The sequence below is a fragment of the Varanus komodoensis genome, unplaced genomic scaffold, assembly GCF_004798865.1.
Source record: "Varanus komodoensis strain SLA01 unplaced genomic scaffold, ASM479886v1 scaffold80, whole genome shotgun sequence".
NCBI classification, from domain to species: domain Eukaryota; kingdom Metazoa; phylum Chordata; class Lepidosauria; order Squamata; family Varanidae; genus Varanus; species Varanus komodoensis.
In genome coordinates, this window is record NW_025336482.1 from 1453710 (window position 1) to 1481609 (window position 27900).

General features: G+C 48.5%; 1 protein-coding gene across 1 annotated transcript; it reads right to left on the reverse strand.

The window, feature by feature from the left end:
- On the reverse strand, positions 1–27879 carry LOC123036575 (calcium/calmodulin-dependent protein kinase type IV-like). Its single transcript, XM_044455903.1, has 11 exons — positions 27779–27879; positions 23302–23380; positions 22796–22858; positions 18252–18334; positions 16089–16161; positions 9553–9643; positions 8698–8772; positions 7912–7987; positions 2233–2359; positions 1123–1275; positions 1–243 (listed from the first exon to the last, which is right to left on the reverse strand). The coding sequence occupies exons 1-11, from the start codon at positions 27877–27879 to the stop codon at positions 1–3; spliced, it is 1164 nt and encodes a 387-aa protein (XP_044311838.1).
- Between the last annotated feature and the right edge of the window lie 21 nt (positions 27880–27900).

The following is a 27900-nucleotide window of genomic DNA, read 5'->3' on the forward strand; positions in this document are numbered from 1 at the left end:
CTAGGTGTTGGAGCCACCGGTCGCACCCTGTGGCTCAGGGTGCGCTCCACCTGAGCAACGGTCAGACTTCTTGCGGGATGCACGGGCCTTTGCGCTGGCAGCCGGTTTCTCTTTGGCGTCTCGGACAACCCTCTCTTCCAGAAATTCGGATGGTAGTCTGGTGGGGGCCCAGGGGCTCCTGCGTCTGGACACATCGCAGAAGCTCCTCAGACGTGTTATGGCTGACATGGCTTTGATCAGGGACTGCGGGAAAGGAGTTGGGACACAGGTTAAGCATTCGGCTTCCAGCACGGAAGTGGGTCGGGAGACAGCTGTGCCCCGAGGGATGCAGACGGATTGAAGAAAGAGCGGCGGGCATCCAGAAAGAGACAGGGCACCCGCTGGGACGGAAAAAATGGGGAGGGGGTCTGCGGGGAGAGCGGTGTAGTTCACCTGCGCTCTTTGCAACAGCCCCTCCAACTTTCCAGACGGTTTGGAGACCAACAACCAACATTCCCGACCATGTCCCATGCTAGCTGGGGCAGATGGGAGTTGAAGTCCAGCACATGTTGAGGGTGCCAGGTTGGGATAGGTGGACATATTCTACCACCACCAATTATTAGATGCAGTTAGTATTACTATTAGTAGTATTAATATTAGTCAGTGTGCCTAGTGGTTAAAGCACTGGTCCAGAAGCATGGGAAACTATGCCCACTTGGTCCTGAAACTCACTGGGAGACTCTTGGTGTGGCCTACTTCACAGGGCTGTTGCTGCAAGGGTAAAATGGAGCAAGAAGATGCTATAAACGTTCTTGGGTTTCTTGCAAGAAGGAAAAGCAACAACCATCAAGACGAGCCCTAAGTATTCACCTTAAGCCTCAGTCAGCAGGGAAAAAAGGCAGCCAGTGGCATTTCTTCCAGCCCAAGGGCTAAATTCCAGTCCAGAATGCCGTTAGAAGCCATTTTGTGGTGGTGGGAGGGGCCAAGGCAAAAGGGGTGTGTCCACAGGCACAGGGGCGGGGCCAGAGCAAAGGGGTGGCCGCCATGGCAAGGCACCATGGAGGGTGTAATGTCTCCCATCCCGGCTCAGTTTTAGGGCTCTTCCCTCCCCAGCTTGGCCCCCACGCCTCGTGCCGCTGTTACCTTCATCTTGAACCGCCCGTTGAACTCCTGCAGTCTTTGCAAAGTGCCTCTCAGGAAAGTCGTCCCGGTCTCCTTGCCCGTGATCCAGGGGTGCTGAAGCACTTCTTGGATTGTCAGCCTCTCCTTCGGGTCCAAGACAATTAGCTTGCCAATCTGCAAGGACCAGAGACGGGCCACGTTATGGGCTGTGGAGCCATCTGGCGCTTCCCGGGCGGGAGAAGGGGCTTTCTGCCAACCAGCCTGCAGGGGACGGACGGGACTCATTCTGCTGCTGCTGGGAGCCAGCTCAAGCTGGGCTCAGCCGGGGTGGTTCTGGGTGACAGTTACTGCCCGGGAGAGCGCTGAGCTAGGGGGGGCAGCTTTTTCCCCCCTTTCTTCGATTTATATCCTGCCTTTTTCCCCAAAGGGCTCAAGGCAGCTTACATCATTCTCCTCCTCCATCTTATCCCCACAACAACAACCCTGTGAGGTAGGTTGGGCTGAGCGTCTGTGCCTGGCCCAAAGCCACCCAGTTGGCTCCATGGCTGAGTGGGGACTCGAACCCGGATCGCCTGAGTCCCAGTCCCATGCTCTTAAACCACGACACCACACTGGCTTCTGGACCCGAAGAGGACGTGCCTCCCCAGAGAAGGACAGCACCTTGCCTACAACACACCACTCCACCTCCACATGGCAATAAACACCATTTAAACAGAAACGCATCTCTTTCTGGAACCGCCATAATGGCCACCGTTGCCAAGCCGGCAAGGGAATGGTGAGGAGTGAGAAAGGTGAAAGAAGGGCCTGAGGTCCTTTGCTCCCTGAGCGGGAGCTGTGCGTAGCAGCTTCAAAGCTGAGCTCTTCCTTTGGAGGGCCTGCTCTCTGCAGCCCAGTGCTGTGGCAAGCAACCCTTCGAAACGGTGCTCCAGCCAGCCTTCAAACCGAGCATTGCTCTCTGTCCCAAGGCCAGAAGATCTTTCTTTTCTCAGAAGAACCATGTGCCATGTTTTGGGGAGGCTGAGCAGCAGAGTCCCAGCTCAGGTTCCAGGTTCAGTCCTGGGCAAGGGAAGATGCTGATCACACCTGCAAATACCTGCACAACTGTGCTGAGAGAACCTGGGAAGGGCTCACCAGATCCTTGGCACTTTGCGATATGTCGTCCCACCAAGGAGAGGTAAACTCATAATCACACTTGAGGACGTGGGTGAAGATGTACGGATCTCCTCTTGGGTCAAAGAAGGGCTCAAAGCCACACAGCCTGACAAAGGGAGAAAGAGAATCAAAGCAGAGAGAAACACACAGATTGCCCAAGTAACAAAAGTCTCCCATGAGCGGGGAATGCTTAAGGGGGTTTCTGTCCGGGTGTCCCCATGGAGGCCTGCTCTGGGTGGAACTATTTAAAACACAAAACCACACAGCATCTGCCTGCACTCAGTACCAAGGTCTGCTCCATCAGAGAGAAACGAAAGTGATCCGGATTTGGAAACGCTGCGCTGTGAGGAGAGACAGAGAGAACTTGACATGTTCAGCCTTGAGAAGAGGGAGGACATGAGATCCCTCCTTAAGTCCCTCAAAGGCTGCCACACAGAGGAAGGCCAAGGTCTGACTGATGCCAGAGTGTGGGACGTGGATTAATCAAGCTGCAATAAACCAAATTCAGGCTAAATACCAGGAAAAGCTTCTCTCCGTCAGAGCAACGTGACCTGCAACCAGTTGCCTAGGAAAGCTGAGGGCTCTGCCACGCAAGAGATGTTCAAGGGCAGATGGGACAGTCATCTGAGCGGGTGACATAAACAGCTGACCTGCAACAGCAGGGGGCTGGACCAGGTGGGCTTCTCAGCCCCTTCCAACTCCACTCTTCTATGAATACACTTTATCAAGCCCAAACATCCCCTCTCCTCTTAAAGCTGCAGCTGTCCTAGGGCAGAGAGGGGATCCAGAAATCAAGCCCCACAAAGGTGGCTTGAAATGCTCGAGACTTTCAGGGGAGCCCCACTCTGGACTAGACGGCCTCCATGGGTCCTTCCAGCCCTCACATTCTGGGAGTCAAGGAATCATAGAACACTTGAGTTGGAAGGGGCCCTGAAGGCCATCAAGTCCACCCCCTGCTGTTGCAGGACACCAAGTCACACCACCCCACTCAGGTGGCTGTCCAGCCTCTTTCTGAATGCCTCCAGTGTGGGGGAGCCCCCACCTCTCCAGGCAGCTGGTCCCACTGGCCTATCACTCTGACCGTGAGGAAGCTTTTCCTGACGTCCGGCCTGAATCTGGCTTGCTGCAGCTGGACTTGATTGTTCCACACCATACATTCTGTTATCAGTGAGAAGATACCTCGGCCTTCCTCTTTGTGACAGCCTTAAATCCTCTAAATTTGAAGGATTTATAGAGGGATCTCATGTCCCCCCTCAGTCTTCTCTTCTAAGGCTGAACAGGAAGGGCAAGTGCCAAGTTCTCTCAGTCTCTCCTCATAGGGCTTTCTTAGAATCACAGAATAGTGGAGTTGGAAGGGGCCATGAAGGCCATCGGGTCCAACCCCCTGCTGTTGCAGGACACCAAGTCACACCACACCCCATTCAGATGGCTGCCCAGTTTCTTCTTGAATGTCCCCAGTGTGGGGGAGCCCCCACCTCTCCAGGCAGCTGGCCCCACTGTCCTATCGCTCTGACCGTGAGGAAGCTCTTCCTGATATCCAGCCTGAATCTGAGCTGATAGTTCTGCATCCTACACTCTGGTATCAGCAAGAAGAGACCTTGGCCTTCCCCTTTAGGATAGCTTTTGCGGTAGTTTACGAAGGCTATCCCTTCAAATCTTCTCTTCTCAAGGCTGAACAGGAAGGGCAAGTGCCAAGTTCTCTCAGTCTCTCCTCATAGGGCTTTCTTAGAATCACAGAACAGTGGAGTTGGAAGGGGCCATGAAGGCCATCCAGTCCAACCCCCTGCTGTTGCAGGACACCACGTTACACCACCCCACTCAGGAGGCCTTCATGGTTCCTTTCCCATGGAAGTGAACAGGAAAAACTTGTTAGATGTGAGAGCCATGAGTGAGCACTGGTTTGTTTGCATCTTAATGGTTGGGCAACCAACAGGAATTCTAAATTTATTGTTATGGGTAAACCTTTGACTCAGGAGACTTCCTTTTGTCTAAACAATAATACAGGTAGGACTGTATATGGCTGGACCACTACTGGACTTGAAAATGCAAACTGTGTGAGGCAAAATGCTATTTCTCACCTTTCAATAGACCATTTTCCCTACTTTTTTTTGGGGGGGGGGAGTGACCTCAGCACATCAGAAAAAAATACCCTATGTTAACTCACCAAAAGGCAAGGAATATTAATTATTAGTGCTCAAGACTTTAAGGCTATCTTACCAGCTTTCACAGAATGCTAAAAAGCAAATAATTAAAGTTTCTCTGCCTAGAAATCTAGCTAGAAATCCTTCCTTTAATCCTTTCAGAGCAATGAGACAATATAAATATGTGATTTTTCTTCTCTTTCTCACTAGTATAAACATATTCCTTATGCTGCCCCCACCAAAACTTATTATCTTTCTTCTTAGTTTTCTTCCTTTTTTCTGAAATTGCAAATGTTTTCATTTTCTAACATTGCAAGTGATGGTAAAAAGAGTATCACCAAAGCTCAAATGAACAAGACAGAGCAGAGAAGGGAGGTGGGCAGTTTTGTTAATGAATCAGATGTCATGCACCAAACAAAACAAAACAGAACAGAACAGAACAGCTGGAAAGCTCATTTTGGAAATCCATTTCCAGGCAGCTGGATCTCTTCTAGGCAACAAATGGGTAAATAAAAACTTTTAGAATAAAATGTTGTATCGATGACTCTCTGGAGTCAAAACAGGATCAAGGTGGACTCAAAGTAGTGATGTATTAGCAAGCAAAAGATTATGAGGTCACCACAAACATTAAAAGATGCAAGTTGGAAGGGTTGATCACATGGAATTTGAACCCGGGGCCTACCAGCTCATCAAAGTCCCCCTGAAGTTCTCCTTACCCCCTAGATGGTGGAGTCCTAGGCTGGCGCTTTCCCCATGCTTAAGAGTCAGGACTGCTCCCCCTTTCCTTCCAGGGACAACCCACCCAGAGCTGGCAAGATTAGTTCAATGATTGCCAGTTACCAACACTGTCACCTCCATCTTGTATGCATATTTTGTATTTCTATCCCACTTTTTCTCCTCTTCTTGCAAGAAAGCCAGGGCAGCTTAGGGGTTCCTCTCTCATTTATCTTACTTGCAACAGTGTTTTAATACCCTTCACCTCCCGAGTGCCACGTCCTGCTCTTTGCAGACAGTGACTCATGCAGAGATGCGACGACCAGCCTCCTCGGAGGGTAGAGGCTGCCATTGGGCGTTGGAACAGCGCTTGTGTGCAGCAGGCCAGCCTGGAGAGGGAGCATAGCAGAGGCAATGCCGTTCCTGCCTGGAACCTGCCTGGGCCACGCTTCTGAACGCCGCCTCCACGTGCGAGGGGCCTCAGGGGGTTGCAACGAGGGGGCAGCCCTCTCCACTGTGGTCCCCTACGCGGGGAGAGCATCCCAGTTGAGATGCCCCTGTGGCTTCTGCGCCCAGCTCTTCAGGAAAGTCACCTGTCCTCTCAGCCATTTCTTGGCCCCAGATGTCAGAGAACAGAATCTTCATTTCAGGAGTCCCTGTCATACATACAGTATTTTTAATGACTTTTTGGCGAAATAAATTGCTTAAAATACTCTAGATTGAAAATGTACATGGTTTTTATTATTTATGGGTTGTAATTTTGTGAATTGTTGTGAGCTACACATTTTGGGCTATAGAGTGGCATGCAAATGAAATATTTATTATTAGCTGCAATTATTAATCATAATGGAGGGGAAACGCTTTCTTCATAGGGAGTTTTGTTGGGCTGACTACAGTCCTTGAAAGATTTCATTTCGTATGCCCACTCAAGAGAGGCAACTGAATGTCAAAGGAAGAATGGAAGGACTGGATTCACAGGATAAAGCAAAAATTTATCTCTGGATGGTTGCAAGATTGGCCCTGGCATATCCAGTTCACAGACTCCGCTGCCCCTAGCAGACTTTCTCTTTTTATGGTCTCATTTCCTGGCATCAAAGTCCAAATGCGCCTGGTCCCATTCTTGTTCCATGGGGCTACTTCAGCATAAGTGCTGCACGGACTGCAGCCGACGGGCCTCCCCGGTGTGGGCACAAAGGGACCTTCTGCCCGTCGGATCCCACCTGGCAGAGGCTGTGGGGGAGCTTTCCGGCCCTGCTCTCTGCCAAGGGCAGGCCAAGGGGTCCTGCTCCCCACACGCTTGGACTGCTGGGACCCCCAGCACGGTGCACACAATGCAACGGCCACGTTTCGCGCGGGTCCTAATCCCTGCTGCTTCGGCCGGGTGACCGTGGAAGGGTGTCCCCTTCCTGTCAGACTGTCAGTGTCCTCAGAGGGGTGTTGCTCTGCTTCTGGACCCCCAAAAGGGGGGGGGGGGTGCTTTGCTGTAATTCGGCTAGGAAAGCGTGCGGACCTGAAACTAAACCCCGTGCTAAGCTCATGGCCACGCTGGGGCATTTTTAATCAACGGATGTGCTTTGTTGGCTTCGTCCTTTAACTTCTTCCCTGCCGTCACCCATTCCCTGGCTCCCTTTTCTTTTCCCCAGAAAAATCCACGCCTTCCTGAAAAGTATCCCCCATTGCCAATTTCTGAACCTTGCTGGGAAGAAATGATCCAAAATAGCACTGGGAAAAGGGCACGTGTTCATCAGGAAATTTGGGACTGGAAAAGCGGAAAAGGTTTCCTCAGGGCATGTGCAAACAGCAGGACTAAGGACTGTGGGAGTGAGGGGTGTTAAAACTCACCTGTTTTGTGGGCCAACCCACTGTAAAACCCACTGTTTGTGGGCCAAGTCCAGCCTTCCTGGGATGCCCCGGGTGGCATGCCTCCTTTTTGTGGAATGCCAACAGCATAGCAGCTTCCTGGCTTTTCTACGGTTCCCCCTCCCTGATTCCAAAAGGTTGAAATACCTTGGTAATAAAAGCACCAAGTTCAAAGAAACAGATGTTTGGCCCGACCCCCTTTACCTTCCGCCCCGCCCACTGCTAGGATTTGGTCCCGGAGAACCCCTCAAAATGGAATTTGGCCTGCTCCAGCACAACTATTCTTATAGGCTTCATCCCTCTGTTTCGGCATCGTTGTTGTTTCGGCAATTAGCTCAAAAGCAAAAACAAAACAGACTTAAGAAGTCCAGCTTTTCTCTGCCTCCTTAGTTTTACCCCTGTCGGCACTGGAAAGAAAAGGAGCCCTGTAGGAAGTGAGGAGGGGGTCCCCGTGCGCCGTGGGCTGGGATGGACACAGGCCTAACCACGGCTGGTCTTCCAAGTGGGCCGTCCACAAGGCCAAGCTGTGAGGTCACTAGCTCAAAGACAGAAATATAAGGCAGAGGCAGGTGCTTGAGGTGCAAAACTCAAAACCAGATTATCTCCCCAAAGAAAGGTGGCACAAGAGCACAGGACTTAGCTCAAGAGAGAGCAGCTTTCCAGTTTTTTCAAGGATGCATATTTTTAAAAAATCCTAGTAATAAAATAAAATAACATAAAATAAAATAAAAACCAGGACTGGCAAAGTGCCTGTTGGGTGTAAAGGCAGAGAGTCTACAGAAAATCTACTGTCATATACTGAGAATCTTAGAACTAGGAAATGACAATTTAAAGGCAGAGAACAGCAGGGAGCGGAAAGGAACACGAAATGCAATACCCCCAAAGCCCAAGCAAAATATGAATTTCGCCTGCCCCATTTGCAAAACTCTTCGGCAATACTCACAAGATGTACAGGATGACGCCCAGAGACCACATGTCCACTTCAGGGCCGTAGGATGCTCCTTGGATGACCTCAGGTGCTGAAGGTGTTGAAAGAGCAAAACAAAAAGAGAGCTGTGGAGAGCTGACATATGCCTGAGAATGCTCAGTCACCCCCTGCGCCTTCTCCCGGCGCTGTCAAAATCTACTTCTGGCATGAGAAGCGTTTTTGGAGGCTTGGCCATGATCTGCCACACTTTCACACCCGCTGCTCTTTGTGGGAGAGCGCAGCGTGTCGTTGACACTTCTGGAGGCTTGTTCTGAAAGCCAGAGGAGGCAACAGCGAGCAAATGTGGCATATTCTTAATTTGCTGCTTCGTCCGTGGGGGTTCTGAGGCAGGCAGGTGGAGGTAGCGAAAGGAGAGAGGTGCCTTTCTTCCAGGAGGGGTGTGTGTGTGTGTGTGTGTGTGTGTGTGTGTGTGTGGAGTGGGGGAGATGCCCACCAAAAAGATGTCACAGCTACTAGCTTTGGTGTAGACCAGGGCTGCAGAAGTCCAGCCCATTTGGGCTACCCGGGTTTCCGAGATAGTCTTGCTCTTTCTGTGATCCCACCCGGATCTTGGAAAGGATTCCAGGCTTCTGTGGAATTTTCCCTGCCAGGGTAAGCCTCAAGCTGCTGTGAGATGGACACACTCCCCACTGCTTTTGGGGCACTCCGCTGCTTACTCAGCCCCGCCCCCCCCGCCCCACATCCTCTTTGGGCTATCCTAAAGGGGCTGCATTTTCCCGCCTCCCTCTTTCCACCCCTTACCACAGTATCCTGCAGTACCACACACAGTATTCATGACTTGGCCCTTGTCCAAGATCTTAGCTAATCCAAAATCCCCTGGAAGGAAAGAGACGAGCGTTAAGGTGTGTACATGGTCTCCGTGTCCCCCGGCAATCCCTATGCAGCAGGGGTCCTGGATTTCTGCACTGGGGGTTAGACCCATTCCTAAAATGGCCATGTCTTCTGCTCCTAGCCCCCTCTTTTCCCCGACCACAGATGGGTGCTTCTTCCCCTTTATTATGAAATACAAACACAACGAGCTTTAATCATTGTGAAAAATTTCCGGCAATGGGGCAGGAGAGAAACAAAATGAATAAAAACAGCATCAACAAATAATAATAATACGAACTGAGCCTTGGGGGAATAATACATGAGTTTCCACAGGATTCCATGGGCTTATTCTTAGTAATAAAAATAATTATAATAATATAAGCCAGTAATATACTATTAATAATAATCACATGGAAGCCCTTTCCCCACAAGCCACTCATTTGGGGTTTCCTGCCCTTTGTGTTGTTTTTTCTCATTCTGAAAGGCAGAAATGCCCCTTCTGAAGGGCAGCAGCTTTGAGATGAAACAGGCAGGCCCTATTAATGGCCTCACCCCTTTGCCTTTGGCCCCACCCACAAGAGGAACATGGCCCTGGGAGCATCTGCAAAGTGGAATTTGGCCCTCGGAGTGAAAGGGGCCCAGCACCTCTGCTGCACAGCTTTGGGCCTGCCCCCATCTGAACTAGCCCCTCTGAGAAACTGTAGATCTGGGTACCATTTTCAGAGCTTGGCGAGGAATTTCTTTACGTAACATCCAAAAGAGCAAGAAAAATATCTCCAGCCATACCAATTTTCAGAGGAGCATTTGGGGAAAGGTTCGCAAACAGGATATTTTCAGGTTTGAGGTCTCGGTGAACCACTCCGTTTGCATGCAAGTACTGCAAGAAAAATGTAAGATCATTGATTATTATAAATAACACAGTGTCTTATGCAGCTGCTCTTCTATTGTAAAAACTGTCTAGAGAGGCAAGTGGCTACAAGACGTTATGCCAAAGTGCTAATTAGACAAATAAGTATTTAACAGCCCATAAAAATCCCACCCCTTCATGGATCACTGCCTTGCTGTGGTGAAGGGGCTTGTGTAGCACAATGAAGCCATGAGCTTATGCCATGCAGGGGCACCCAAGACGGACGCGTCTTGGCAGAGAGCTCTGACAAAACGTGATCCACTGCAGAAGGAAATGGCAGCCCACGCCAGTCCCCTTGCCATGAAAACCCCACGGACAGCACAAAAGCAGTACTGGGATTCAATCTCCAAAATGACAGAATGATCTCAGTTCAAATCCAAGGCAAACCATTCAGCATCACAGGAGTCCCAGTCTGTGCCCCAATCACTGGTGCTGAAGTGGCTGAATTTCACTGTTTCTGTGAAGGCCTACAACACCTTCTAGAATTAAAACTAAAAAATGATGTCCTTATCATCATGAGGGATTGGAATGCTAAAGTAGGAAGCCAAAAGATAACCAAAATAACAGGCATGTTTGGCCTTGGAGTACAAATTGAATCAGGGCACAGGCTGGTAGAATTTTGTCAAGAGAACATGCTGGTCATAGCAAACACTCTTTTCCAACAACCCAAGAGACGACTCTACACATGGACATCACCAGACGGTCAACACAGAAATCAGACTGACCATGTGCTCTGCAGCCAAAGATGGAGAAGCTCTATACAGTCAGTAAAAACAAGACCAGGAGCTGAATGTGGCTCAGATCATGAGCTTCTGGTTGCAAAATTTAGGCTGAAATTGAAGAAAGTAGGGAAAAGCACTAGGCCACTCAGGTATGACCTAAATCATATTCCTGATGAATACACAGTAGAGGTGACAAATAGATTTAAGGAATTAGATCTGATAGAGTGCCTGAAGAACTATGGACGGAGGTTCACAACATTGTGCAAGAGGCAGCAACTCAAACCATCCCAAAGAAAAAGAAATGCAAGGAAGCAAAATGGCTGTCTGAGGAAGCTTTACAAATAGCTGAGGAAAGAAGGGAAGCGAAAGGCAAGGGAGAAAAGGAAAGACACACCCAATTGAATGCAGAATTCCAGAGAATAGCTAGAAGAGATAAGAATGCCTTCTTAAATGAACAGTGCAAAGAAATAGAAGGAAACAACAGAACAGGGAAAGACAGAGAACTCTTCAAGAAAATTGGAGACATGAAGGGAACGTTTCATGCAAAGATGGGCATGATAAAAGGCCAAAATGGCAGGGACCTAACAGAGGCAGATGAAATTAAGAAAAGGTGGCAAGATTACAGAGAAGAGCTATACAAGAAAGAGCTTAACGTCCCTGAGAACCACGATGGGGTGGTCACTGACCTCAAGCCAGACATCCTGGAAGGTGAAGTCAAATGGGCCTTAGGGAGTCTGAGCAACAACAAAGCTAGTGGAGGTGACAGTATTCCAGCTGAGCTATTAAAAATCCTAAAAGACGATGCAGTAAAAGTGCTACACTCAATATGCCAGCAAATTTGGAAGACTCAATAGTGGCCACAGGATTGGAAAAGGTCCGTTTACATTCCAATCCCAAAGAAGGGCCATGCCAAAGAATGTTCGAACTACCGCACCATTGCACTCATTCCACATGCTAGCAAAGTTATGCTCAAAATCCTACAAGCTGGGCTCCAGCAGTATGTGGACCAAGAACTACCAGAAGTACAGGCAGGGTTTCGAAGAGGGAGAGGAACTAGAGGTCAAATTGCCAACATATGCTGGATCATGGAGAAAGCCAGGGAGTTCCGGAAAAGCATCTGCTTCATTGACTATGCTAAGGTCTTTGATTGTGTGGATCACAGCAAATTGTGGCAAGATCTTAAAGAGAGGGGAATACCAGACCATCTTATTTGTCTCTTGAGAAACCTATACGTGGGTCAAGAAGCAACAGTGAGAACTGGACAAGGAACCACTGATTGGTTCAAAATTGAGAAAGGAGTTTGGCTGTATATTGTTGGCCTGCTATTTAACTTATATGCAGAGCAAATCATGAGAAAGGTGGGCCTAGATGAATTACAAGTTGGAATTAAGATTGCCAGGAGAAATATCCACAACCTCAGATATGCAGATGGTACCACTCTAATGGCAGAAAGTGAAGAGGAACTAAAGAGCCTCTTGATGTGGGTGAAGGAGGAGAGTGCAAAAGTTGGCTTGAAGCTCAACATTAAGAAAACTAAGAGCATGGCCTCTGGTCCTATCACTTCCTGTCAAATAGATGGGGAAGAAGTGGAGAGAGTGACAGATTTTATTTTCCTGGGCTCCAGGATCATCACAGACAGGGACTGCAGCCAAGAAATTAAAAGACGCTTGCTCCTGGGGAGGAAAGCTATGGCAAATCTAGACAGCATACTAAAAAGCAGAGACATCACCCTGCCAACAAAAGTGCGTATAGTCAAGGCAATGGTTTTCCCAGTTGCAATGTATGGCTGTGAAAGCTGGACCACAAGGAAGGCTGAGCACCAAAGGATTGAGGCCTTTGAATTGTGGTGCTGGAGGAGACTCCTGCGAGTCCCTTGGACCGCAAGGTGATCAAACTGGTCAGTCCTAGAGGAGATCAACCCTGACTGCTCTTTAGAAGGCCAGATCCTGAAGATGAAACTCAAACACTTTGGCCACCTAATGAGAAGGAAGGACTCCCTGGAGAAGAGCCTGATGCTGGGGACGATGGAGGGCAAAAGAAGGAGGGGACGCAGAGAATGAGGTGGCTGGGTGGAGTCACTGAAGCAGTCGGCGTGAGCTTGGGTGGACTCCGGGGAATGGTGGAGGGCAGGAAGGCCTGGAGGAATGTTGTCCTTGGGGTTGTGATGGGTCGGACACAACTTTGCAACTAAACAACAAAAATTCCTATGGTTCCTCCACTTTGGTCTACTTCCCACTGACTGTTGTGCCTGGAATTGCTAGTCATGTTTTCTGTACTTTTCACAGAACAACCGGACAACATATTTGCTGGGGAGTTGCTTTCCAGTATTTTCTTTTCAAAGACTCAGGAAACACCAGTGCGGAATGGCCAAATTCTTTTGCCCCTGGCAAAAGCCCCATGTCCCCCTCACTCTTCTTGCTGGCTTGGTGCAGAGTCCAAAGTCAGTTGCTTTTGCTCACTCCTGTGTTGTAAACAAACAACAGATGCCTTGTAAATTGTGTTACTGGCCCAGGGAGCTGCCTGTGCCAATCTTAATTTCACAGGTTGCCGGTTTTAGAGATCGGAGAAGGAAGCTCTAAAAGATAATGACAGTTGGTAAAAAAGGGATAGGAGAAAAGAGTGAGCAAAAACTCACACACACAAGGAGGGAAGGCGGAGGCTGTTCTCATGTGAATGCCGAGAACTGGTGTAATTAAATGCATCTGGAAGAATTTACATAATTCATGCACAAAGTTGCAGAGATGGAACTTTGGAAGGCGTGCAGAATGGAGCTTTCTGCATCTTTGGAAGTCGGAATCCCAGAAGAGAGTCACTTCTATCTGGAGACTGCCTTCTTCCATACTAACCCGCCCGAGTTTTAACATGTTCAGGTGAGTACACTGACCATCGGTCCCACTGTCTTCGGATCCCCACGCAGAGGGAATTTTTATTTTATTTTATTTAAAACATTTCTATTCCGCCCCGTTCGCCGAAGCCTTCTTCGTGGCCGCCCCCAGGACTCCCTGGTGAGTGAGACCTTCAGCAATCGGGCAAACACTGTCCTTTCTATGCAAGCAGGGCCTTGGGGTTAACCCGTGTGCAGCTGAGGAGGCGATTTGCTTTGTTTTAATTGCTCAGGTGCTGACTATTTCTTTTCTCGTTGAGGTTTCCATGTGTTAGCAAGTTTTTCCTGCAATGTTTTAATTTTTCTTCTTTTATGCTTTGCATATGGATTTTGCTTTTGATTTGTGATACAGGTAGGATAAACATGATTGTACATTACAGGTCTAAGTTTTATTTTGTGAGCAGGTCAGAACCCCTTGGCTTATTTATGCATCATATTTATATCTTCTGTCTTTCTACTTACAGGGAGCTCAAATCAGCTTACACTTTCCTCCTCCTCTTTATCTTCACAACAACCCTGTGAGGTAGACTAGGCTTAGAGTCAGGAACATGCTCAAAGGCATCCTGTGAGCTTCTTGGCTGAGTGGGGGATGGAGCTCAGACCCCCCAAGTCACAATTCCACCAGGTCCAAGCACTACAGCTCAACTGGATGACACTAGAAGATAAAGAACGGCTCTGGTCTGTATGGTTTGGAAGGAAGGGTCCATTTTAATTTGGAAGTAAGTGGCTGCCCTAAATAAACCTCCTCCCAGTCTCTGTTGGATCCCTCAGCACCCCTGTGTGGTGGGCTAGCCTGAGAGTCAGTGGCTAGCTGAAACTCCCTGAGCAAGCTTCAAAGAATAATAGAATCACGGAATAGTAGAGTTGGAAGGGGCCAAGAAGGCGACTGGGTCCAACTCCCTGGATTGTAGGATCATAGAATCAAAGAATCATAGAGTCAGAAGGGGCCATGAGGGCGTTGGGTCCAACCCCCGGATCATAGAATCAGAGAACCAGAAAACAGTAGAGTTGGAAGGAGCCATGTAGGCCATCGGGTCCAACCCCCTGGATCATAGGATCATAGAATCAAGGAGTTGGAGAGTTGGAAAGGGCCATGAAGGCCATTGGGTCCACCCCCCAGGATCACAGAATCATCGCGTCATAGAGTCCGTGAATCAGAGAATACTAGAGTTGGAAGGGCCCATGAAGGCGATGGGGTCGGACCCCCTGGATCATAGAATCGCTGAATAGGAAAGCGCAATGGAGGCCATTGGGTCCAACCGCCTGGATAATCTGATCATAGAAATACAGGATAGTGGGTTTGGAAGGGGCCATGGGGCTGTTGGGTCCAAACCCCTGGGTCACAGAATCATACAATATTAGAGATGGAAGGGGCCATGGGGCCATTGGGTTCCAATGCCCTGGATCATAAAACTGTAGAATCAGAGAACCAGAGAATCAGAGAACAGTAGAGTTGGGAGGAGCCACGAAGGTCAATGGTCTCACCGCCCTGGATCATAGAATCTTGGAATAGGAGAGTTGGAAGGGGCCAAGAAAGCCATCAGGGCCAACCTCCTGCATCATACAATCATATAATCGCAGAATAGTAGAGTTGGAAGGGGCCAAGAAGGCAATTGGGTCAGACCTGCTGGATCACAGAATCATGGAAAAGGAGAGTTGGAAAGCACAGTGTAGGCCATTGGGTTCAACTGTCTGGAGAACACGACCATAGAAACACAGAAGAGTAAAATTGGAAGGGGCCACGAAGGCCATCTGCTCCACCCCACTGCTTTTGCAGGACACCAAGTTGCACCATCCTACTCAGAGGGCCAACAGTTTCTTTTTTAATTTCTCTAGTGCGGGAGAGCCCCCACCTCTCCAGGCAACTGGTTCTACTGTCGTATTGCTTTGACAGTAAGGAAGCTTTTCCTGATGTCCGGCCTGAATCTGGGTCGCTGCAATTTTTACTGATTATTCCATGTCCTGCACTCTGGCATATGCAAGAAGAGACCTTGGGCTTCCTCTTTGTGAGAGCCTTTGAGGGACTTAGAGAGGGATACCATGTCCCCCCTCAGTCTTCTCTTTTTAAGGCTGAGGATGCCCAGTTCTCTCTGTCTCACCTCACAGGGCAGTGTTTCCAAAGCCTGGATCATTTTTGTTGCCCTGCCCTGGACCCTTCCTAATTTCCCTGCACCTTCCTTAAATCTTGGTGTCCAGAACTTGGCACAATATTCCAGGTGAGGTCTGAGTAATGAGGAGTATAGGGGAACTAGTACTTCTCATGATTTGGAAGTAATACTTCTGTTCATGAAATAGCATTTCCCCTTTTGGCGGCTGCATTGGATCGTTGGCTCATGTTTAGCCTGGTCTCCACAATTCCTCCTGGGTCTTTTTATTTTTCAGTTCTGTTGAGCCACGTATCCCCCGCCTTGTACCAAAGCTTTTGGTTTCCCTTTCCCAGGTGGAGGACTTGGCCCTTGTCATGATCGAGTCTTATTCTGTTGCTTTGAGCCCAGTGTTCAAGCTTATCATTATCGCCCTGTATCTCCATTCTGTCTTGTAGAGCATTTGCTATTGCACCCAGTTTTTTATCATCTGTGAATCTGATTCTCTTTCCTTGCACTTCCTCATCTAACTCATTGATTAGGATGCTGAAGAGCACCGGGCCCAGGACTGAACGCTATGGCACCCGCTAGCTGCTGTGCTGACTCTCTTGCATGGAACCGCATCTAGTAAATGCACAAACCTCCGCTGAGATGTAGACTGAAGAGCAAGGCTTCAGGGTCAGGTGAAGAAACTCAGAAAAGCGTATGCGTCTCTCACGACTTACAGAGACAGCTTCCAGGATCTGCTTCATCACATGCACTGCATCCTTCTCACTGTAGGTCCCCTTCTCCATAATCCTGTGGAAAACAGGATCATACATACATTTGGAAGGAGAGAAGCCTGCATTTTCCCCTTCCTTGCCTGCGGAGTTTAGCAAGCTGTGTTTTGCCTGCAGATTGAAGTCTCTTTAAAAGCGCCTTGCCAGAATGAAGCTAAGACACACTTCTTTCCGTTGGAGGACAGCCAGGTGCCTCCAGGAAAACCCCAAAACCTGCTTGTTTTGCTTTTTACCCAGAATCTAACTTTTCAATGGAACTCTTCTCCAGACATGGAACTCCACACAGCGTTCCCAACTCCATCTGTTTTTAACATATGGCCAATTCGATGTATATTTTTTCTAAGCCATCCTCACAACCTGTGAATGAGTGGCTAGAAGCAAATCCCTGCAAATCATCATCATCATCTTCATCATCATTTTCATTTTCATTTCAGTACTGCCCCACAGCCGAACCTCTCTGGGCAGTTCACACAACCCATGATAGTGCATAAGATGGCAGGAGAAAATATACATTTGTAGAAAGCCATCCTCTAGGGATTGATCATTCATTCATTCATTCATTCATTCATTCATTCATTCATTACAAGCATTTATATCCTGTCCTTCCACCAAGCACTCAGAATGGCTTACAAAATATAAAAGTACAGTGTAAAACCTCAATTAAACATAAAACAACACATCATGAACTTAAGAAAGAGAAGGAAAAGAATAGAAAATGTGACTGTGAAGGGAGGAAAAAGAAGGAATCCTAAAACATCTAAAACCCTTGATTATTAAGATGGTTGGAGAGAAAGGGCTTCACCTGGCGCCAGAAGGAGTATAATGTCAGCGCCAGGTGGACCTCTCTGGGGAGCGCATTGGAGAGGGATTGATAGTTATATCCGAGCAGCCCGGCTGGATCAAGGCACAGGCCGTTTAGGATGTAACCCTATGGCCACTGGAGAGAGCCTGAATGGCCACGGTCCCTGTGGCTTGAGCAGGGATGCTCGTGATGGCTCCGAGGCCACGCAAGCGACTGCAGAGATGGGCTTTTGGGGAGCGGGGAGGGACATGGCCCTGCACTGCCAGGGCACCCACGATCCGGTGGGGCGCTTCAGCCTCCTTGCCTCGCCCTCTGAAGTCCCAGCCGGCCGAAGTTTCTCCCACAGTGGGAGGAGCACAGAGAAGCGTCAGCTGTCCCAGGTCGTTTGAAGGTTTCTTGGTTCCAGGCAGGCTCCTCAGGTGCCTCCAGACAGGAAGAGGTCCGACAGCTGAATCGTAGGACGTTTTCCTGTCCGGCGTGTTCAGGAGTCCTGTACTTCCTCGCTGAATGTCTGAGCAGTTTGGCACACTGGCAAATGTTTGCAGCCCTCTGACAGGTGACCCTGGGACCACCGGGCTGCTATCCATGGCTGCTTTGGTGTTGCGTGTTATTGGCGCCATACAGAGCGCTGCCGGATGTCAAACCTAATTTGAGAACAAGTTCAGCATTCGCTCAACACTGGAAAGGTGAAGAACCACCCACCGATCAACTGATTCTAAAAAAGACCTTGGACTGTGCAGAAATGGATAAACAGACTTTATCATTGAAGGAGAAGGAAGATACTGACTTCTATCAAACTTGGCACTCTTTTTTTATTGGCTAGAGAAAAGGGGCTTTGCATAGATTTAAATATGAGTTTAACTTATCATAAATGGAAAAAGAAGGGTGTGGGGGCTGACCCAGTGGGCTCGATGTTTTTGATGATGGATGTTGTTTGCAGTTTTCTTTTTGTTTTTTAGGATTATGATTTCTCAAATAAAACTTATTTTTTTTAAAGGATCAAGTTCAGCACCACGGACAAGTCCTATAAAACTCAAAAGGAAGGATGGGAGGGAAAGCAGAATTCATTGGATTTATTGGAATATCCATTTTGTTTTGGGGAGCATGGAGCAATGCATCTTCGGGAACTTAAAGAGGCAGAAAGGGAATCTGGCATCGTCATTTAAGACCGAGGGCCATGCAACACATCCCGCAACACACCTTTTCCTTTCTGCGTCTCTGGCACAAATTGTTTCCTGCTCTCCTTTGCTCATTTGTCAACTTTGATTATAAACCCGCCAATTAAACTGAGACCTCTCGCTGCTTACCTGTCAAAGAGCTCGCCACCCGTCACACGTTCCAAGATGAGGACAATCTCCGAAGGGGTTTCAATGACCTCTTTGAGTTTGATCTTTAAAGAAGGGGGAAGGCAAGGAGAGAAGAATATATACATTGGGACAAGCTGATCCATAAATGAGGAAAACAGAGAGATACAGAAATTTCCAACACTGCTGTGGTGGCAGATGTAACTTCCAGGGGGGTCATTGTGACATTGTGCAGGTTTACAAAGAACACCAATGCATGATATAAAATTCAGTGTATTACGATCACCAGGGTAGAGCGTCTACGCAGAGAAACCTTCCTTCTGAATGCATTGCTTCATCTTATAAAACAAGCCAAGCTTTAATAACCAAAGATCTCCAGCCAATTTAGAAATAGCAAATGCTCACTTTTCAGGGAAAGTGCTGCCCATCTTGCAAAGAAGAGCTACCCCTGAAACTGCTAGCAATAAGGGAGAATTTCATCAAAGAAAAGAAAAGAAAAGAAAAGAAAAGAAAAGAAAAGAAAAGAAAAGAAAAGATGCCTCTGTCCAGTGGCTAATGCTTTCCCTCATTCTTTGGGTCACAGGTCAGTTTGCATTTTTACTGGACCTTTTAGGGGCCAAACACAAAGAAACAAAGAGAAACGGGAAGGCTGCTAGTTTTTTAATGCTATTAAAAGATTTTGAATATCCACAGGCTACCCCATTGCCAAAAACTTATCAAGTTAACATACATCAACAGTGTAAAATGGGAAACTTGAATGGATGTTCTAGGCACACCTTGAGCAAAAAAGAAAAAAACATCGTGGGAATTGTCATGAACCAAAGCCCCCTTTTTCAAGCTGACAAAAGCCACAGACTGTTTTCCTTGCAAAATGTTCTTTGTTTCCCAGGTTCACCCCCCCCCCCTGCACTTTTGAAGATAGGGACAAGATTAGCTCTTCTCCAGGTTTGTGGCACTTCTCCTGTTTTCCAAGATTTATCGAAGATGATAGCCAGTGGCACTGAGAGTTCCTCCCACCAATTTTGGTCTCTTTTCCCCTTAAAGGTGTGTTGCCATGGCACCTCTGCTCCCACCAATTTTGGTCTCTTTTCCCCTTAAAGGTGTGTTGCCATGGCACCTTGCTTATTTTTCTGAGTTTGTTAAAGCTGGCCTTTCAACAGAAGGATGCGTGTTTAGCTCCAGTTACCCTTTGTCTCCATTATGATGGAGAATTCAAGTATTGCATGGGCACCTTCCCCGAGTTCCCGTGGTTGTTATTTTGTCCACCTGTTAGTATTAAATTGAGGGCTGCTGATCCTCTCGCAGCTTCCTCTACTTTCTGCTGGAGAAAGTTGTCAGCAACAAGTGTCAGGAATCTCTTGGAGGGGCCTGCTTGGCAGAATCTGTCTCCCAGCATAACATGATGACTGCATTGTTCTATGTGGAAATGCTGGCAATTTGTTGTTGTTGTTTAGAAGGTTGCAGCCTTCTAAAACATCTATTTTGTAAACATCTATTACTGTCCTTTTTATGAGGACAGTAATAGATGTGAATAGCTATGTTTTTCTTACTTTCTGCTCCCTTTAAATTAAGCCAGATACTTTCCATGGGGCTTCTAAATTCCTCTTCTTGTATTTCTGTGCAGATATAGCTCTTACAACTCCACCCCCCTTTTCGTCCTTTGTATTTTTATTAAACAGGTTGTATACATCAAGACATCAAGAATTCCAGTCATGTGAGTCATCCCATTGAGCTTCCATTATTGCTATAAGATCGTAATTGTCCTCGTGTATTATGAGCTCAGCTCCATGTTGTTTGTTTCCCATATGCTGGGCACTGGTACAGAGACATCGAAGCTCATTCTTGCTGTGCCCTGGTTTTCTTTCTTTCTTTTTTGGGAAACTGGTACTGGGCCCTGCTTGGGGTTTTCTTTCTGCTGAATTATATCAGTCTTTGCCAGGTGATGGTCTGCCGTGCCGCACATCTCCCTCCCTTATAGGTTTTAGTCTAAAGCTCCTCTGATGAACTTTTTCATGTGGTGGCCAAACACCCACTTCCGGTTCTCTGTGAGGTACGGCCCTTCATCTGCCAGTGGTCTGTCTTCCAGGAAACTGAGCTTGTGGACCCAGAACTACCATCATCGCCAGTAATTCAGTTGAAGGACTTTTCTTTCCAAAACAGTTCTTCTTCCGCATTCTGCTAGGCTTGAGGAGAAGACTATCTGGGCCCCAATGTTTTTGATTTTATTTATTTAAAACATTTCTATGTCGCCCCATTCGCCGACGCCTCGGGGCGGCTCCCTAGAGCTTTCAAAGTCTGAAGTTATTTCAGAAAAACTTCTCCTGGCAGAGTTGTTAGTTCCCGCATGGAAGAGAAGGAAGGGGTGTTTGTCAGTGGGTCGTACGAGTTGTGTAAACTTTCTGGTTATATCTTTAATCTTGGCGCCAGGGAGATAGCATATTTGGCGATTCTCTGGGTCAGCACGACATACATATTTTTCCATCCCACACAAGAGGGAATCTCCCACAACTAGCACTCCTCCCCCTTTTTGCAAATTTGCTATCCTTTTCCTTGCTTGATCGGCCTTTTGTCTATCTTTCAGAGTTACCCAGTGCTGCGCAGTTCATTCACAGTAGGAAGACAAAGACAAAAATCATCATCTCTCCAGCAAAGACTTCCCCCTTGGATGTTTGACCACAGTCTTCCTTGAGGTGGAGCCCTGGTGGCTGATGGGAGCTGTAGTACAACCCATGTAGAGGGTGTGGATTACTGCTGTACAGCAGTGCAACAGATTAATTTCTCAGAGTGGGGAGGGAAAATATTTGGAGATGCACTTATTTTTTCTTTCTTTTATGCAGAAGGCCACATCATTTCTGAAGATTTCAGTGACACTGTGGATTTCATGCCACTTTAATCACGGCTGCAGCAGCCCAGGCGATGGGCTGCAAGACCTTCTGCGGTGTAAGCAACACTGCAAGGCAGCATGATCTTTTTCTTATTAACTTCAAAAGTTCACAATCCTATTTTCACTTCCTATCAGCCCGGTGCTAGCAGGGGAGGGCGCAGAGGGAAGTCGCAAAGATAAATAATGACATGAAAATTATTCCCCATTTCCTCCTCCTCCTTTTAAATGGAATTTTGGAGGCAACAAAGAAAGGGGGAGCTGGGGGTGGGGTGGGGGAATCCTGATTTGATTTGATTTAAAACCCCAAAACTATTGCTTGCTGGGGAATGAAACTGGGTCAGGAACAGCCTGGAATAGAAGCTTTCCTCGTGGATTTTCACCCGCTTTTCTGGTTACACCTCCACGGTGAGAGAACCTGGTCCCACAAGGAGCTTTGTGTCTCTCCTATCATTCCACCAATGTTTCTTTTAATAAAACAGCTGCCTCCCAGCAGCAAGGCCAAGAGAAACCAGAGAGCCGATGAGTTCTAAATCGGAGGAGCGTGCTGGAGGGGCCGTGAAAACCAGAGCCATGGGGGTTCAGAATTGGAGGCGACCTCGGACATCATCTACCCCCCACCCTGCCTGAAGGCTGCTCTGCAGGGCACTTTCCCCAATACCTTCTTGTATGCATTCCAAGGCAGCCCCTGCCCCACTGCCGAGCAGCTCTGCCTCTTGCAATTTTCCTTCTGAGCCTCAGCTGAAACCGATCCCCTGCCTCCTCCATGCTCTGTTCTTCTTCTTGCCCCCTGAAGCAATCAAGAACACACCTGCTCTAACTTTTGCACAACAGCCCTTCGGAGAGTTAGGAGCCACGAGTGTGTCTCCCCTCCACTTCCACATCCACATCTCTTTCACCCACTTCCACACACGGAGCGCAGTTCCAAGGGACAACGCAAGCCACCTAATTCGCCCAGGGCCGAATCCAGCACAAACCGAGCTGTGCTGAAGCTCATGGGAGCCTCTGCAGTTGAGCAGCCATGTGGCGCTCCAGGAGAAATTATCTCTAGTGACGGGTTGGCGGCAACAGCAGGTGTGTGAGAGAACTCTATCAAGGATTCCAGTAAGTTCGGGATGGTATGGACTGTATGAATTTCACCCCCTGCATTGCTTGAACCACACCAGTTTTAGTAGTCGATGAATGCAAAGCAATGCTGTGGTCCCAAACACGCAGGGGTCAGGGTTCTAGAAAGAGGAAGGTCAGGGGAACTTAGGGCACAGCCGCCCCCCCAGTCCTGTCCCCTGGTTTCCTTTGCCACGTGGCTTGCAGAGCTTAGCAGGAGACACAGGTTTCCCTCTCCAAAGCATAGCTAGTGGACGGAAGAGCTTTATGTCGCAATATTCAGATGTATCCAGGTAGGGCCTTTAATTTCGGCCTCATCCATCACTACTCGGTGGCCCCCAAGAGCTTCTAGGAAATCAGCTTTAGCCCCCAGAATGAAATAAATTAAAGGGCCAAAGGGGCAGTTGTCTGATCCAGATGAGGATCCGGAAGTCTCCCTGTGACGAAGTCTATTCCACTCCAAGGACTTTGGGCACATCTTTTCCAGCCTTTCGCCACCAAGCCAAGGGTCAGTGACAACAGAAACTCCCCCCTTAAATACTCCACAATTGCCCTTACTCACAATATTTGGGTGTGAGAGCTTCAGCAAGACACTGACTTCGCTTTTCACGGTTTTCTGGTTGACCTGAAAATGCAATTAAAAATCTTGTGATTTCATGCCACTTGTGTCAACCCCATTACTTTGGCCTTCCAAGGGAGGTGGTGGAGGCCCCATCAGTGAGGGTGTTGGCCAACCACATGTTGCGGATTGCATGAGTAGACCCAGCTGGAGCCAGGGTCAGACTAGATGACCCAGGAGACCCCTTCTGACTCACTCGGTTTCTAAGTTTCTGTGTTTTTCAGCAGCAGAAAGGTGTGTGTGCCCCTTCTGCAAATCTGGCATCCAGATCAGTTTTTGAAATAAGGTCTGACACAATGGCTGTCTCCCAGGATTGAGAAAGGACCCTACTGTTGCTGCATCTAAGAATTGCGTTTGCCGCTTTTTGCATCCACATCACCCCACTGCCTCCTTCACTTACCGAATCCACCTGGTAATCCCTCAAGTAGAGGAACTGGATTTGCACTCACCGTTTTCTTCAGTACCTTGGCAGCATACTTGATGTGCGTCTTTTTATCTTCGCAGTCATACACCACCGAAGTGGCACCTCTAGATCAAAGAAGAGTGGTGGAGCTCTGTCTCAGATTGAGGCTTCAATAGCACTGTTTAACAGTCATTTCATCAAACAATGAATCAATCAAAACAGACAGGATGAGGATCACGTAATTCGGGACCACAGTGATGGTACAGGGAGTCTGTGCATCTTCGCCCTGACAAGGACTGGCTCAGGAGGAAGGGGGGACAATCCCTTTGCACAAATCTTTCCCAGAAGTGGAAAATCGCTCTGCTGTTGTTGTTGTTGAGGCCCCATTGGTGCGGGTGTTCAAGGACAGGCTGGACATGCACCTGGTGGGCATGTCGTGAGCGGAGCCGGTTGGAGCTGAGGGTCAGACTAGATGGCCCGGGAGGCCCCTTCTGACTCGCTCTGTTTCTATGTTTCTATGGATCTGTCTGACTTGGGAAAAGTCAGTCCACTGCAGAATCTACATTAAGATCTGAAGTTGTTTAAATCTGTGGCAGGTTTCTCCCACGTGGCTTGGGTGGCCTGAAACCTGGTGGACCTCCATGCTGGTCAGGAGGATATATTTTCCCTGTGTTTTCCCCAAGAGCACTTCTCCCTTGCCTTTGCTAAAACCATTTTAATTAAAATCAGAATGCTAAAGAGCTTTCAAACTTTAAGCAGCTTGGAAAGACCAAAAGACACCACGCTGCTCTGGCCTGGACCCCCCACTCCGCCCTGCACTCCCCCAGCCTGCCTTCCCTCCTGTGCTGCAGAGGAAATCAGCAAAGTATGTTTTGATCGCATCCTGATCCATCTGGGCTGCTGGGAGGAAGCCTCCCCTGGATGGAGTCATAGGAAATGCAGTTTGCAGGACACATCCCTCGAGTTGTGCTGGTTCCTCGACTTCATGCAGCTTGTGGTTCTGGGGCGCATCTGTGCATCCGAAGCCACAGAGTGAGGGGATGTGTATCTGTCTGAGCGGGGAGCGAGTTCGAGTTTAGGGAGTGGGTTCAGCCTCGCCAGTGCGGCCCACAGCATGCTTGCCCTGAGCACCAGTGCAAAGGAGATGCTTCCCTGGAGGAAATAAGACTAACAAAGCTTGCCCTGTTTTCCTAACGAAGCTTGCCCTTTGTTTCCTGCCCTTTTGTTTCCTTGTGCTACCCTGTCCTCTTTGGTACCCCACTCAAACGCCCGTTCCCGGATCCCAGAATCGTGGCAGGCACAGCGGTACCCTTACCACACAAGCACGAAGGAGATGCAACTCCAGTTTTCGTCTTTCAGCGCACTTCTGAGTGTGTTCTGTGCCCGTTCTGTAGGGACTGTGGTGGGTCATTTTGCTGCTTTACGGGCAAAGCATTACTGCAAAAGTTATTCTGCTTCTCATAAGTTCTTCTTGCTTCCTTCCCCTCTTTTCTGATCCTTGGCCAGAGATAACAACAGGAATGCTCTTGTTGGCCAGCTGTGGCCACCCGGCTTCCACCACAGTGGATGAAGGCAAGGGTCCAGCAGGAAGGGAGGTGTGGGAGCAGGTCTCGCAGGATGTTGGTGGCCACTCCCTTTTATGACCCCAGCTCGGACCTCACAGGGCACCCCCGAAGAGGAGGAAGCAGCACACCCCGTCCCCAGGTTCCGGGCCTGAAAACAGCTCCCAGAGGCTTGCCTATGGAGTACCCGGGGTGACTTTCAGCAACTACATTCAGCTGTGGCAGATGGGGAAGTGAGTCATGGGAATGATGCTATTTCAGGACCCACAAGCTCCCCCCCCCCCCAGTATTCTCTGTGCACAGAATAAGAATTATTCTGTGCATCAGCAATAGCAGCCATGAGGTGGGGGAGGCTCCTCCCCGAATTCTGGTCCCTGAAGGCTAACGAGGGCCCATTATTATTTCTGATCTTTGTCCAGAGATAACACAGAACATCTTTCCCCCAAGTTCCTTATTCTTGAATGTGGAGCTCATGCAGAGAATACTGAGGTGTGTGTGTGGGGGGGGGGAGTGGTCCCGAAAGAGCACTGTCCCACAGCTCGCTTCCCCACCCAGCACAGCCGAACCGAATTGGCCACAGTCCTCCCGGCCACTGCACAGGAGGGCTTCTGGGAGCTGCTTTCCTGTTTTGCCGTTGCTACTGGCGTAGGAGTCCTCAAAGAACAAAAGGGTTGGCGACTCTCCTTAACGACTCATCCCCTGGCAACAGCCAACCCCAAGATTTCTACAGGACTCTGCATGAGAGCGCATCCACTCCACGTGCGCGTTCTCTTCCTAGGAATACTCCTGCTTTCCACATTGTTCGCTCATTAGCGGTAGCGGCAAGTAGATCAGTGAGCAAAATTAGACCTATGCGCTCGTACTTCACCCCACTCTCCGGCCCTCTTCGGTTTGTTCCTTGCACACGAGCAGAAGCCCATTCTCAAAACAAGCGCCTTGGCTGCTACTTCGGGCTGGCAATTAAACTGTGGGATGACATGTGCGTCAAAGGGAGTGAGGAGTTCAGGCTGCAGCGCTGGAAACCCATCTCCCTCGCCATCGCAGCACGCTTCCTTGCTCACTTTTCGCTCTGCTCCAGAGGATGGCAGAGGCGAGGCGCAAAACCAGGAGCCGTTCCAGCCAACTTTCTCGCTGGTGGCGCTCGGGCTGTCAAGTGAGCATGTGGTAGCCGTGCGGAGGAAGAGGAGTGAGAGTGGCTAGCCGCCACCACGGGGGGTGAGAAGACTCCTCGAACAAGGAGCCCCATCTGGGGGCAGCTTGTCTGAGCCCCTGCAAAACCCGGAGCTGCTTCTGCAAATCGGATGCTCAGATTTCTACACCACCTCACTCTTCAGCCAAATTTGCCTCAAGCACGCGGCTCGAGGGAAGACTAAGAGCATCGCCAGGTGAGGAGATAGCTGGGACCTGTTGCTTTGCCCCTTTGCCATTTCCAGCTAAGCATCTCTTTGCCAAGAGAATGTTTTAACTCAGCCGTCATATTCTTTGCAGGCACATAAGAGAGAAGGTGCACTTTGATGCATTGAGATGGCTTGGATGCGCTTTCCCCCCTGCTTGTGCTAATTCAAATACGTTCTACTAAGTGTTCATTCACATCCACTCGTGTGTATCTGTGCCGATGTGCAATCGCACAGGTGAGAATTAGTGCAAAGCCAAAGAAAACAGCCCACATGCCTTTGGGATATACACAACACAGAAAAAACAGTCTACCGAAGTCTGATTCATAAGAAAGTCTTGATTCATGGACATGCAAGCACATTTGACTCTGCTGTGGATTGCTCCATAGCTCAAATCAGGACATTTGCCTTGAACGAGACCTGGGCATGTTTGGCCAGCTAGAGCAATTCTTTCAGAATGATCCAAGATGTTCCCAGGAAGCTGCTGGCTCAGGGGCTCTTTTGCCCAATTGGTTATTTTGCTTCTGAGTCAACTTCATGGGCTACCCCATTTGAAGCATGTTATGAAAGCCCAGCTTTGGGGCATCCCTGTGACTGGGAATATTTGTGCTTGGTGTGTGACTCCTCACCGCAGAGCTTTGGTGATGGAAATAGGAACGGGCATGCAAAAGACTCTTATTCCTGCTGTCTGAATGGACACACTTATCCCATGCAAACCTCCAAACTCAGACTCAAAATCTGGCAAAATTTTTGCAAATTCTCAAAAGTGTATTTATGTACATTTTATTTCCAATCCTCACATGTGCAAATCCCCCTCCGCAGCCTGAATCAGCCCTGTTTTAGCCTGTGGAAGAGATTTGCACAGACTTGCACAAGCTGATTTGCTCCTTTTTAAATTGCAGCTCAGTTTGTGCAACTTGTTGGGCTAAGCGAAAAGAAAAAAGAAAAAAAGGTGTTTACACCAGGGATGTGGGGGTGTCAAGTTTTGGTGTGCTGAGAGATGGGTGCTATTCTCCTTGGGGAGTGATAACACCAATAACTCACTTCAATAATGGTTCAGTAATAATAATAATAGCAGAAATGACAGTTTGCTAAGTGTAAATACACACTGTTCAGGAGAACACTTTAAGCACTGACAAGGTGAGCCCAAAGTTTGTAATCAGAAATTTGGTGGCTTAAGAATTAGGAATTTCCCCCACCCCCAAAAAAGACAGAACCCCAGGTAGTTTGGTCTGCCTGAGGCTATCTTTCCTTAGCTCTCTCCCTCCAAAAGAGAAAACCTCACATTTTACTTGAAAGCACATAAAAGCCAATCAAACAGAAGCAAATTTTAGGGGAATAACACCCTAAAATTTGGGTGTGCTGAGCTCCTTTCCTCTTTTGCTTCAGCCCCAATTCTCCCCCCACCTGTTTACCTGTGTCCCATCTCTTTCCCCTTCTTAGGTTTTCTCCTGAGTTGAATATGGAATTGTAAGGTCTTTGGGGCAGAAACTACCCTTCATTCTTTTAAAGAGCAAAAAAACCAACAACTCCCACAAAGACATTCAAAATGGACCTTCCTACGTACCTTCCCAGTTCTTTTCCAACATAGTAGGATTCCTTCAGGGCTGAATGCCTCTGGGAACCCTCTACCCAATATTCGATCCCGGGAGATTTCGTGCTGCACATCTCTGGGGCAGAGCCTTGGTT